The sequence below is a fragment of the Pyxicephalus adspersus genome, chromosome 1 (genome assembly GCF_032062135.1).
Source record: "Pyxicephalus adspersus chromosome 1, UCB_Pads_2.0, whole genome shotgun sequence".
Lineage (NCBI taxonomy): Eukaryota > Metazoa > Chordata > Amphibia > Anura > Pyxicephalidae > Pyxicephalus > Pyxicephalus adspersus.
The window spans coordinates 176,616,701-176,628,874 of record NC_092858.1 but is presented as its reverse complement, the minus strand read 5'-3'; the positions used below and the strand labels follow the sequence as shown (position 1 = coordinate 176,628,874).

At 48.6% G+C, this 12,174-nt stretch overlaps 1 protein-coding gene across 1 annotated transcript; it reads left to right on the top strand.

Moving 5' to 3' along the window:
- The first annotated feature begins 235 nt into the window (after positions 1-235).
- On the top strand, positions 236-11,714 carry WDR3 (WD repeat domain 3). Its single transcript, XM_072423265.1, has 24 exons — positions 236-411; positions 1,281-1,490; positions 2,102-2,220; positions 2,751-2,829; positions 3,241-3,414; positions 3,487-3,602; positions 3,907-4,026; positions 4,107-4,346; positions 4,435-4,528; positions 5,731-5,832; positions 5,912-5,997; positions 6,169-6,310; positions 6,390-6,446; positions 7,274-7,374; positions 7,666-7,777; positions 7,881-8,015; positions 8,241-8,291; positions 8,380-8,445; positions 8,585-8,677; positions 8,809-8,856; positions 9,302-9,345; positions 10,127-10,255; positions 10,817-10,910; positions 11,320-11,714. Exons 1-24 carry the CDS (start codon positions 241-243, stop codon positions 11,473-11,475), a joined length of 2,739 nt encoding a protein of 912 aa, XP_072279366.1. The 5' UTR covers positions 236-240; the 3' UTR covers positions 11,476-11,714.
- Positions 11,715-12,174: the final 460 nt, after the last annotated feature.

The window sequence follows — 12,174 nt, the reverse complement described above, 5'->3', positions numbered from 1 at the left end:
CTACCCCTCTTACCCCCTTCATACCTCTATCTGCCCCCCATATACCATAGAACTGGCCCATACTGGAATCTGTACCTATAATACCCCTCTTCTCCTACTTATTACCCTCCCCCCATACCTTTATTTGCCCCATATTCTAATACCCCTCACCCTCTTTCCCTTATATTACCCCTGACCAGCCCCCAGTCCCCCTCCCCCCTGTATATCTGACCCCCTTTCTGTGTTTCCCCCCCAGGTACGATGGGTATCACCAAGCAATACCTCCGTTATGCCCCCTCCGCTGTGTTTGGGGTAATAGCGGGGCAGAAGTCCAACATCTGCTATGTCACGCTGCGGGGAGAGAGGGGGCGCTATGTGGCGGTGGGCGCCTGTGAACACGTCTTCATCTGGGACACCCGCAAAGGAGAGAAGGTCGGTCATGGAGAGGCTCTATACCATGGCGCTGTACAATCTGTGATCAGGGTTATACCCCCTACAAGGGTTTTATCACTCCGTGTGACCCCACTGGGGCAATTACTTTCGGTATTTACCCCGGGGAAATCCAAACTGTGATGTTGTCACCCATACAGGAAGTGAGAGGAATGTCACCCCTGGGGACACCATGCTAGGATGAAACCATCCATTCACCTTTCTTGGGGTCATTTTATAAAGCGGTGAATGTGACATTCACCTTTCATTCTCTGATGGTGAATCAATCGCCTAAAACACAATCAGCTGTGAGTGAATGTTTGCTGAATGTCAGATTCACTGCTTTATTAACACACCTATAAAGCGATGTTTTGGGTGAAACTCTATAAATGTGATTGGAGAATGAGAAGAGGGCGGGGCTAAGGGCAGAATGGGGGGAAGGGGTGACAGTGACACCCCCACCCCCCCATAATGGTCCTGGCTGTGTGCACTCACCTGGGCTAGTAAGGGGTTAACCTATTACCCTGCCCTGGGTAATTATAATTACACCCCCCCCAGCATCCCCGGCTCCGCCCCCTCATGCACATGATTAGTGTTATTACCACACATGGGGGGTAATTACTGTCAGGGTCCCTTTAAATGACGTCCTCACACATGGACACATTGTATCGGGGTTCCTCCCTGCACCCCCAACACACACAGTGGGGTGAGAGATTCCGGGGTCATACCCTGCACAGTGCCAGGGGGCAGTCATGAGCTCCGTACAGCCCTGAGTCTCTGATTGGCCCCATTGGAGCTAAGGGGAGGAGCTTTCTGTTGGGCAGATTTCCACGTGTCTCCATGTGACCGGCGCCATGATTGTTTTGTTGCAGGTCCTCATTCTACAAGGCCAGAAGCAGGAAGTGACACATCTCTGCCCCTCCCCCGATGGGCTCTCATTGGCTGTTGGATACGAGGACGGCTCCATTCGGGTTTTCAGTCTGCTGAGCGGCGAGAGCGGAATCACCTTCAACGGGCACAAGGCGGCTGTGACGGTGCTGAGCTACGACCACCTGGGGGGGCGCCTGGTCTCCGGCTCCAAGGTAGGCGGGGCCTCTCCATTGGTAACTCCCCCGAGGAGCCCAGTCCAGGGAGCTCCCAGTCTCCCCCTGCAGGAAGGAATGGGGGTCACTCCTATGGGATGTGATCTGTGCCCCCCATATTGCTCAGTGTTGAGTTCAGAGGCCCCCATTACATTTTATGATCTCTGAAGTGGCCCCGGACCCCCTCCTCCACTATAACACGTTTATGGAGGTTTCTTTTTTGCAGTGCTCTAAATGCCCCCACCCCTTTTCCTGCCCCTCATCCAGATTGCTGCTGTACTCCCCCCCCCAGCTGGGTTTAAATGGAGTTCGGACCCTTTGTATGCCGGTCAGACCTCTGCCACCTGATTGGCTGCTTGCATGGTTTAGATCTTAGCTACGGCTGAGGGGCCCCTGGATGGGCCGGACACTGCAGAGATTTTCCCCAATCAGAACCCCTCACCCCCCAGACAGCCCTGAAATCTGTCACTGATGCCTCTGATTGCCTGGCCCTACAATCGGGGTTTATTATCAGGTGGCCCCTGCAGCCCCCTTTGGGTGATACCCCGGGGGGTATATATGTATAATATTGGGTGGTGTGTGATGGGAAATAACCGTTTCTCCCCCTGCAGGACACGGATGTCATCGTCTGGGACGTCATTAAGGAGAGCGGCTTATACCGACTGAAGGGCCACAAAGACGCCGTCACCCAGGCCGTGTTCCTGAAGGAGAGGAACCTCCTTATCACCAGGTACCACCGGGGGGCGCCACACACCCCAACCTCACAATGCGAGTTTAGTTTCTGTAATGGGCAGGGTGGGGGGGCTGTTGGGTGATCAGGATCCCCATTCACCCCCCCCAAAAAGCTGGAAAGCCCCACTGTGACCCCTTTATAATCACAACAACAAGTGAAAAGTCATGGGTAAAAAGCCCGACCCAGCCAGCCTGCAGATTCAGGCAGACCCAGAGCTGTAGATTCAGCAGGGGCCATTCTGGACCTCTGCAGAGAGACCGCTGATGAGTCATGTGATTGGGTCTGTCATGGGGGGGAGGGGCTGAGATATTTTTGGATTCTTTGTATCTTGTCGTATTCTCTTTCAATGCATTGTAGCCAGGCGGGGCCCTGGACCAGAAGAGTTTTGGAGCCCCGAGTTATTGAAAAGGAAAAACAATTACTATAATAACCCCTAGGGGGCGCTATGGTTGTCAGAGGGGTCACTGAGGATGTGGAATCGGGAAGATTTGGGTGGCGGTGTCAGCGTGTTTTGTTTTTCTCGGCAGTGGTAAGGACACTCTGGTGAAATGGTGGGACCTGGACACCCAGCACTGCTTCCAGACCATGGTGGGCCATCGCACCGAGGTAGGTGGACGGGTTTAGAGTGTCAGCTCTTGTGCTTAGATCCTGCACTGCTGCCAGGGCTCTGTTTATAAAGCAGTGAATCTGATATTCCCTCAAACATTCACTGGTGGAAATCTATTACTGCCATTGATACACATGGACCTGGAAGTTTCCCATCATGCAGAATACACATGGCTCCAGGGTAAAATAATATAATTACCCCACCCTGCAGCCCTGCATTCCACCTCCATGCCGGTTCCTGCAGGTTTTGTCCCCGCCCCTCTCTATGATGTCATCACATGCAGCGTATTACATTCCTACATTGTACCATAGAGGTGACATAGAGCGCCCCCTACAGTCTGGTGCTGGTAAAACGAGTGTTGTGTTCATCATCTGTAGGTGGTAAAATGTCTAATATTTGCCCCTCGTTAGGTTTGGGGTCTGACGGTTCTTTCAGACGAAACTCGAATTCTCACCGGATCGGCGGACAGCGAGCTCAGAGCGTGGAGCATCTCCTATACAGACGGGGTGAGTGACATTGTAATGCCCGCTGTGCCCATCGCTGTCCAATCAGTGCTCCTTGTTCTGTCATGTGACCTCCCCGTGGTGCCTGCCACCCCAGCCTCTGCCCGCCAATAGAATTGTTCGGTGATTGGTGGATCTGGGCCCTGATGGTGACTCTTCATTCGTCCTCAGGGGCCCGACTCCCAGCTGGAGGTTTTCTGTGTTCTGAATGAGAACGAAATCAGCAAAAAGATGGAAAGGAAACTGAAACGGGCCAAAAAGAAAATCAAGTGAGTGCCGGGGGGCCAAATGGGGCAACGGGGGGCCAGGGAGGTTGGGTGGCAGTGAGAAGTAATGGGTGTAGGTGGACTACTGGAAGAACAAGTGTCGGGTGCTGCGGCTGTGGCGTAGTACATAATTGTGGACTGCGGAGGAGAAACAAGAAGGGGCTTCAGCTTCACATCTGGGGGGCAATACCCGCTGCTGGCATAGGAGGGGGGTAGATTATCACAGCAGCCAATCACACGTCAGCTGTCTGTTTCCCTGACCAATGATTGGCCGCCATATATTATTGATGCGTTTTGGGTGTTTCAGGCAGAAGGAAGGGGAGGAGCCTGCACAGCCGGGGGAGGAGCCTGCGCAGGCGGCGGTGGAGAGGACGCTCCAGGACGAAATCCAGAAACTCACAACCATCAAAGCCTCCTCCAAAATCAAGTAATGACATTTTTATGTTTTTTTATATTTTCTTTAATATTTCCTCGGTTGATTAATTCCGGCTCTTTCTGCCCTCTCAGGTCATGTGACCTGCTGGCGTCGGGCAGGGGGGAGGTGAAAGTGGTGGTTTTGCTGCAAAATAACAGCGTGGAATGTTTCACCCTGCTGGGGGATCCGTCCCAGCCCGGCCCCATCGAGAGCAACAAGAACGCCCGGCTCACCCTATGGGGTCATCGCAGTGATGTGCGCACCCTGGCGTTCAGCTCCGACAATATTGCCGTGCTCTCGGCGTCCGCAGAGTCTGTGAAAGTCTGGAACAGGTACGGTCGCCTCCCCCGAGGGGGGTTTGTGTATTTCAGATTTACCCCTAAGCTGTTCGGTGGGGTCACTCGTTCTCTCTTTTCTCAGGTCGACGCTGCAGTGCATCCGGACCATGACATGCGAGTACGCCCTCTGCTCCCTCTTTGTCCCCGGAGACCGACACGTCATTGTGGGGACCAAGGTGAGTCCGTAATGCCACCGGCCTGCTGCTGGGGGGAGCATTCATAACGCATGGTGATACGGGCCGTCCATGTCTGCTGTCCTGCCAGCCCCCCGTAGGATTTAAAAATATTTATTAAACGTCGGCGGCGTGCAATGCAGTCGTGCCTTTCTTTAAAACGAACGAAAAATGACTCGTCATAGATATCCGCCGCGTCGACGGGCGCCGGCTTGCGTTGGCACCTGGGTGTCACAGATCCCAGCAGTCTGAGGACATCTAGTGGTGAATTATGAGTATTGCGGTTCAAGCAGGAGGGAAGCAGAGCACTCTGTGTATCCATGTCTGTGAGTTTTTACCCAGCTTGGGCTGTTACATGCATGGAAGATGCATTGTGAGGGAAACCAATGAAATGATGCAACAAAGAGGGCAGAATGCGACATTTCTCTTTTTCCTGGGCACAGGAAGCAGTTTTTAGGGTTGGAATGCATTGTTGACACAAAGAGCCGCACACCACATGCAAAGCATTGCTGGGTGATATTACATTGCATTGCTGTGTTGGTGCATTTCAGTCATTGTGCCGCTCAGGTGCATTTGCTGCGATTTTTATTAGTTCTCTGAGCATGCAAAGGTTTCACCCTCTAATGTCAGCAAATATAACCCATTAGGGATGATTAGGTCACAAACCCCAATGCATTTCCTCTGAACCCACAGCATGGGCATTTCCTGCATTGCACTCAGCACGCATGTGTATGGTGACATGCAATTTTTTTGCATTAGTCTGCATATAAGGAGCAAAAAGCACATTTCATACAAATGAAAGAACTTCTCTGCCAGCCCCGAGGTAAAAACTCATCCAGTGCTGGGGAGGGTAGAGTGGCATCATTGCTGCGTCCTGGGGCATTTAGGGTGCCCACAATGAAGTGGTGACATCACTGGCACCTCCTGAGATCATTCTGGGATCAGCACATTTTATTTGACAAAACTTTTTTTTAACATTTGCCTGGGGTATTGGGGGGGTCGCATTATTTCTATGTGCATTTTGCTGCGGTGATATAAAGCGTATTGGAATGAAGTGCAGGAAATGCAGCATTGCTGCCGATCTCTTTACCCTGTAGAGCCCACCCTGGGCAGTCCTGCCGGAGTAGATGGTACGGGGCCGGCTGCTGCACATAGAGCAGCGTTCAGCTTTCTCCAATGACGTCATTGTCTTTCCTTTCTTTCAGTCGGGGAAGCTGCAGCTGTTTGATTTGTCCTCGGGCACCGAGCTGGACAGCATACACGCCCATAAGGGGGCATTGTGGTCCATCTCCCTGTCACCTGACCAGGTAATGGGGTGCAGGATTTGGGGTGGCCATGGAACTCTGATTGGACGTTTGCTGTAATCTCTGTCGTCGTATTTTGCAGAGAGGATTTGTGACCGGAGGGGCTGACAAAGCTGTGAAGTTCTGGGAGTTTGAATTGGTCAGCGATGACTCCGAGGATCAGGGCAGGTGAGATTCTCCTCCAATAATATCCGGGTGTACTGAGTGGGAGTCTTACCCCTGCCATGGGCAAATCTTAAAGGGTTGTGGCTTGGTTCAGCAATGTCTGTGGGGCGGGGGTGCAATTCACAAACATCCGCTGTCCCCCCAATATAAGAATATTCTGCATCTCCCCCGCAGCCGCCGTCTCTCGATGAAGCAGACCCGCGTGTTACAGATGGACGAGGATGTGCTGTGTGTGCGCTATAGCCCGGACGGCCGGCTCCTCGCAGCGTCTCTGCTCGATTGTACAGTGAAAATCTTCTTTGTAGACACCCTGAAGGTAAAACCGGAACCCCCAAAATATTCAGCTGGAGTTACAAATTCTTCTCGGTCCTAACATTCCGCTTCTGTCATTGCAGTTCTTCCTCACTCTGTATGGACACAAACTGCCCGTCCTGTGTATGGACATCTCCTACGTGAGTACCCTACAGGGGTTGTAGTACAGACAAGGGGGTGTATGGGGGGGGGTTGGGGTACCTTACAGTCAGGGGGGTATTGGAAGGATTGCAATATTGTACAGATGAGTTATGGGGGGATTGTAGTGCAGATGGGGGTTCATTTGAAGTATTACAGACTGGAGGTATATAGGAGGGTTGGTAGCACAATACAAATGGGGGGTATATGGGGAGGATTGCCGTACTGTACAGATGGGGGGGGGGTTGTATGGGGGAACTACAGTACCCTACAGTCCAGAGTTGTGTGTGGCGATTGTAGTACAAATGAGGGGTAGTATAGTATAGGGAGAATTGTAGTACAGATGAGGGGTAGTATAGTATAGGGGGGGATTGTAGTACAAATGAGGGGTAGTATAGTATAGGGAGAATTGTAGTACAGATGAGGGGTAGTATAGTATAGGGGGGTAGTATAGTATAGGGGGGGATTGTAGTACAAATGAGGGGTAGTATAGTATAGGGAGAATTGTAGTACAGATGAGGGGTAGTATAGTATAGGGGGGATTGTAGTACGGATGAGGGGTAGTATAGTATAGGGGGGATTGTAGTACGGATGAGGTATAGTATAGGGGGGATTGTAGTACAGATGAGGGGTAGTATAGGGGGGATTGTGAGAGAGAGATTGTGGCACCATACAAATGGGGGGGGGGGTTAGTATTGTACAGACTGGGGGTGCATAGTGAGCAGTGTACAGACTGGGGGTGCATAGTGAGGATTGTACAGATTTGGGGGTACAGGGGGTTGTACAGACACTGCAGACAATGTAAGGTTCTGATTTTGGGTTGTTACAGGACAGCACCATCATTGTCACCGGCTCTGCCGATCGGAATATCAAGCTTTGGGGTCTGGATTTTGGCGACTGTCACCGTTCCCTCTTTGGCCATGATGACAGGTGAGTCAACGCTCTCGGCTGCTTGGAGTTTATATAACTTTATGTAACACAGAAATGTGAGATTTGTTTGGGATTCACCACTAATATCAATGTGTCTATACCTGGAAGTAAAAAAATAAAAAAAATATTCTAACTTCTAAATCGCCTCCAAGATGGCGGTAGCTGGGTACAATCTCTGGGTTTTGGATGTCCACAGATTGGAGGATTGTAGAAGTATAAAACACTTTATATATTATATCCTATGCGAAGATTGTTGCTGATGAATGGTTTTTGTCATCCTCGTCCTTGCAGCGTCATGTTCCTGCAGTTTGTCCCGAAGACGCATTTATTCTTCAGCGGCGGGAAGGACCGGAAGGTGAAGCAATGGGACGCCGATAACTTCCAGCAGATTCAGACTCTGGAGGTGAGCGAGGGCTGAAACCTGAGATTTCTATCCAATGTTCTGTATTTTTCTGCGTCATTTATCAGAGTCTGTGCATGACAATAAAGTTTCTGTTTGCTCTTAGGGCCACCATGGAGAAGTTTGGTGCTTGGCAGTCAGTCCAAGCGGTGACCACATCGTCTCTGCATCACATGACAAGTCGCTGCGTCTGTGGGAGAGGACGAGGGAGCCGCTGATTCTGGAGGAGGAGCAGGAAATGGTGAGGGCTGGGCCTGTGCCAGGTGGATGGGGAAGGGGTAGGGGCTGCTATGGAGGGTCCACGGGGCCCTTCAGTTTTAAATGAAGTCCAGGTGGTGATGGGTTGGTAAGAGGAAATGCTGTGCAAGGAGAAAGTCGTAGGATGAGGTGGTGGTGGGGGGGAAGCTGATAACTGTGCTGTATGATGATGAATTTGTAATATTTCTTCATATTTCTCTCTTTCCAGCAACGTGAAGCGGAGTTTGAGGAGAGCGTAGGCAAAGGCGACCAGCCGGTGGTGAGTTGGATGTCGGTGTGTCTGAATTATCACCCTGAGGGGTCCTATCTGCCCCATAATAATGATAATGGTAACCTTTTCCTTGCAGGTGGCGGGGGAGAAGGAAGGAGAGACGGGGCTGGCGGGGAAGAAGACCATTGAGACTGTGAAAGCTGTGAGTGGAATTCAATTCTTTCGTTTTATATTCTCATCATACACAGCCGTCATCCTTGGGCTTCACTGTGCAGACTTTTCCTGATTGTATCAGATATCTGAATCCCTTACAAGACTCATTGTCCATTTATCTTTTTCAGACTGAGCGCATCATGGAGGCCGTGGAGCTACACCGAGAGGAGAGCGCCAAAATCCAGGAGCACGAGGCCCTGTGCAAAGCAGCTGGGAAAGAGGTGAATAGAACACAGAGCCGGGGTTTCGCTTTATAAATTGTATTACCAAAACAGATTCTGGTGTCCCTGCTGGCATGTGGAGGGTTAATATGTATAAATAATTAATGGCACCTTGTTTTCTTTACTTACAGCTCCCACGGAAGGTTCACCCCATCCTGCAGGCCTATGGGAACATCTCGGTAAGTGTAAAAGAAATGAGGTTCATTTTTCTAATCCATTTATAAGCCAATTTATGACTGACAGTTTCACAATCTAGATAATAATCAAAATTCAACCCCAGAAAGTTCCCCCCTGAGCTGTGTCTAGGTAACCCCAGAGATTTGCATTCTGCAGGCTGACAATCTGATGCAAGTCAAATAAATTCTTAAGTCAGCCACTATGCTAAATTACCACTAGATGGCGCTCTTAGCTCATTCTGCCTCTCCTTCAATGGGAACATTTATAAAATTCAGCCTTTTTCTTCCTGTGTCCCCATTGGATAGATTTTTCTTTGTCCCAAAGTAACATTTTCTTCTTTTAAAAATCCCAGGGTGATTTTTAGAATGCCCCCATAGGAGACAAGGCCATGTTTTTTAGTTTGTGTTCCGTAATTCTTTTTTCCTAACTTTTCTGTCTTTCCCGCAGCCCTCAGCGTACGTTCTGGACGTCATAAAGAAAGTCAGATCAAGGTGAGTGATATTACCTTTGCCTCCTCCCTGGCTCCAGGGGTCCCTACAAGGAGCAAATCCCTATAGATGAGGGGGATGGAGATGAGATGACAATCTAAGGGATGAAGGATTTATAAAAAATAAATTGACTCCATAGGTGAATCACATGTGAATGTCTTAAAATGTTACCCCATTGTCTTTTTACAATATAATTAAAGCTGAAAATACAACTAAAATTCACACCCTTTCCCCTCTGCCAAGGGATCTTTAATACTCCTGGAGTATGTCATCAAGGAATTCTCTGCCATGCTGTATAGACAGGACGGTGACACCACTGTTCATTAATGCAGCTTTACAACTTCCTGTGTCACCTGCTATGCATTATATGACAGCTCACATTGCAAAGTCTTCTGTGTGAATAAATATCAGACACAGAAATTTTAGTGTGGTTTCTCTTGTGTCAGATCAGAAGTTATATTAGTTGTGTTTTTAAAAAAAATAACTTTTATTGTTCTGATATAACTTGAGATCATTACTGTTATTTCCAATGTTTTCCTAATTACATTTATATCTGGATGTAATAGTCTCCCCTCACCAGTAGGTGTCACTATTGTAGCAGCCTGACATTAGGGCTCCCTTTATACACCCTGGCTGGCGCAGTGACACCTGCTGGCTGTAGAATAAAACTGTTTTGTGTATTTCCATCATTCCATATTATAAATATCCTCAGAATATAAGAGGGCATTGTTGGGGTGCGGTGAGGGCAGTCTGGGCATTTATGGAATTGTTCTCTTTGTTGCAGTGAGTTGGAGGAGTCCCTGCTGGTCCTGCCATTCTCCTACGTCCCCGACCTGCTGACTCTGTTCAGGGATTACATCCTCCGCAGTCAGGAGGTGGAGCTGATCTGTCGCTGCCTCTTCTTCCTGCTCAAGTGAGTAGCACCCATTGTATCTCAGTGATTTTCTGGCACAACTGTGCAAGACTAAGGTTGGAAGGGAGGTTTATTGAAGGGATTGCCGGCGACATATTTAGTACAGTCTACGTTTTCCTTCTATTTCTATAGATTTGCTGCACCATTATTATTACGTTTAGAAACATTTTATAACTACATGAACTAATTATTGTCATTTGATGTACAGAGAGCAGGGATAAGCTTCTGATTGCTGTGTAAACAAACCAGAAAACTGCAGTGACAAGGAAAATGACTGATTTTTTCTGACGCTGGGTACGACCTCACCGGGCAATATGGCTGCTGCCGTCACATCTGTACTGTGATTGGGGAGGGTTGTGCTCGATACACAGATGATATTACTTTAGGACTAGAGAAGGTTGGATCACTATGGGGCAATAATGAGCTGGCAGATAGATTGAATGCCAGACGGTAAATCTAATTCGTTGATTTCATGCCAATAAAATGTGAACGCTTCCAAGTAGGGTAAATGTTTGCTATACTTTTATATATAATTTTGACATTTCTGCTTTCTGTATACAGAATTCATTTTGGCCAAATCACCAGCAACCAGATGCTGCTGGGAGTCATTGAAGACTTAAAGAACTGCACCATCTCCCGGGTGTCGGAGGTCCGGGTAAGAAGCCCTCAGTGCTGTAATATGCTGCTGTCTGACTTTCATCATTGTCTTGAAGTTTCATCCTGGTGGAGGAGGAGGGGATTTGGGTGAAAGATGTTTTTGTATTTTCTTCTCATACGCTGCTTGCTTTGCAGCTTCATTTGTCTGATTGAAACCTTCTGAGCAGGAAAAAGAGATGAGAGCTTCACATTCTTGTTGCTGAGTTGTAATATTGATGTTCCATATTTAAATAAATTTAAAAAAAAAAGGTCCAGATTGTGATAAAGGAAGTATTGAGGGGGCAAAAAAAGTTTATTTTTAATTGGAGCCCCTATCTCTTGTATTGCTGCAGAAGAAAAGATCATTACATCCTCCTGCTGCTTGGGGGCCGTCTCTTCAGGTGTTCACCGCCCTTTTTTTCTTCCAGGACCTTATGGGTGTAAACATGGCTGCCCTGAACTTCCTAAAGCGGGAGATTGAAGCCAAGGAGGAAGTCATGTTCTTTGCAGACGCCACAGAAAAGTTTGAGGAGAAGAAGAGGAAGCGGAAGAAGAAAGAGAAGCTGATGCTGACTGTAGCTTGATAACTCCGCCCAGTGGTGTCATCCAATCACACCTCCAGATTCTGTGCACAGTGGGAGCTTCTGAGATGGAGGCTTATGATTGGTCAGGACTGTCGCTATCTGTTGTACTCTGAGTGCAGTCACTTGGAGCGTACCATTCACACACATTGTGTGGGGGGGACTTGGGATGGCTTATTTCCTATGTACAGAGCCCAGTTTTGAAAAAAAAAAATATTTTAATAAAATATTTTATAAGTGTGGATGGAGATTTCTTATATGGGTGGGGAAATAAATATAATGGAGTTGTCTCAGTGCCAATTGGTGGTGGAGGGGAAGATGGCATTATGATTGGCCACAGCAAGAACCTAGGGCTGGAAATAAGGGCCCTTTTATAATGGGTGCTGGGTGCCTCCTTCTGGTTCACTTATATCAATTAATACACAATAAGCAATACATTGCCAAAAAGGGACCCTAAGCAAGACCAATTTTTGCTCCCCCTACAGGTTACCTACTGGGGGGGTCCTGACTATATGAGCAGCTGGGGTACATAATGTCGGTTTTCTTTGATAGGTCAGTGAAGCTCCTCCACCTCAGCCACCAATCAGATTCAGGTGTGTATTTGATTGGCTAAAAGGGAGAAACCCTACCCCTGTTGATACTTTAGACCCATAGGATGTCACACAACCCCTATTCATTATAATGGGGTGCTGTTGGTGGGGT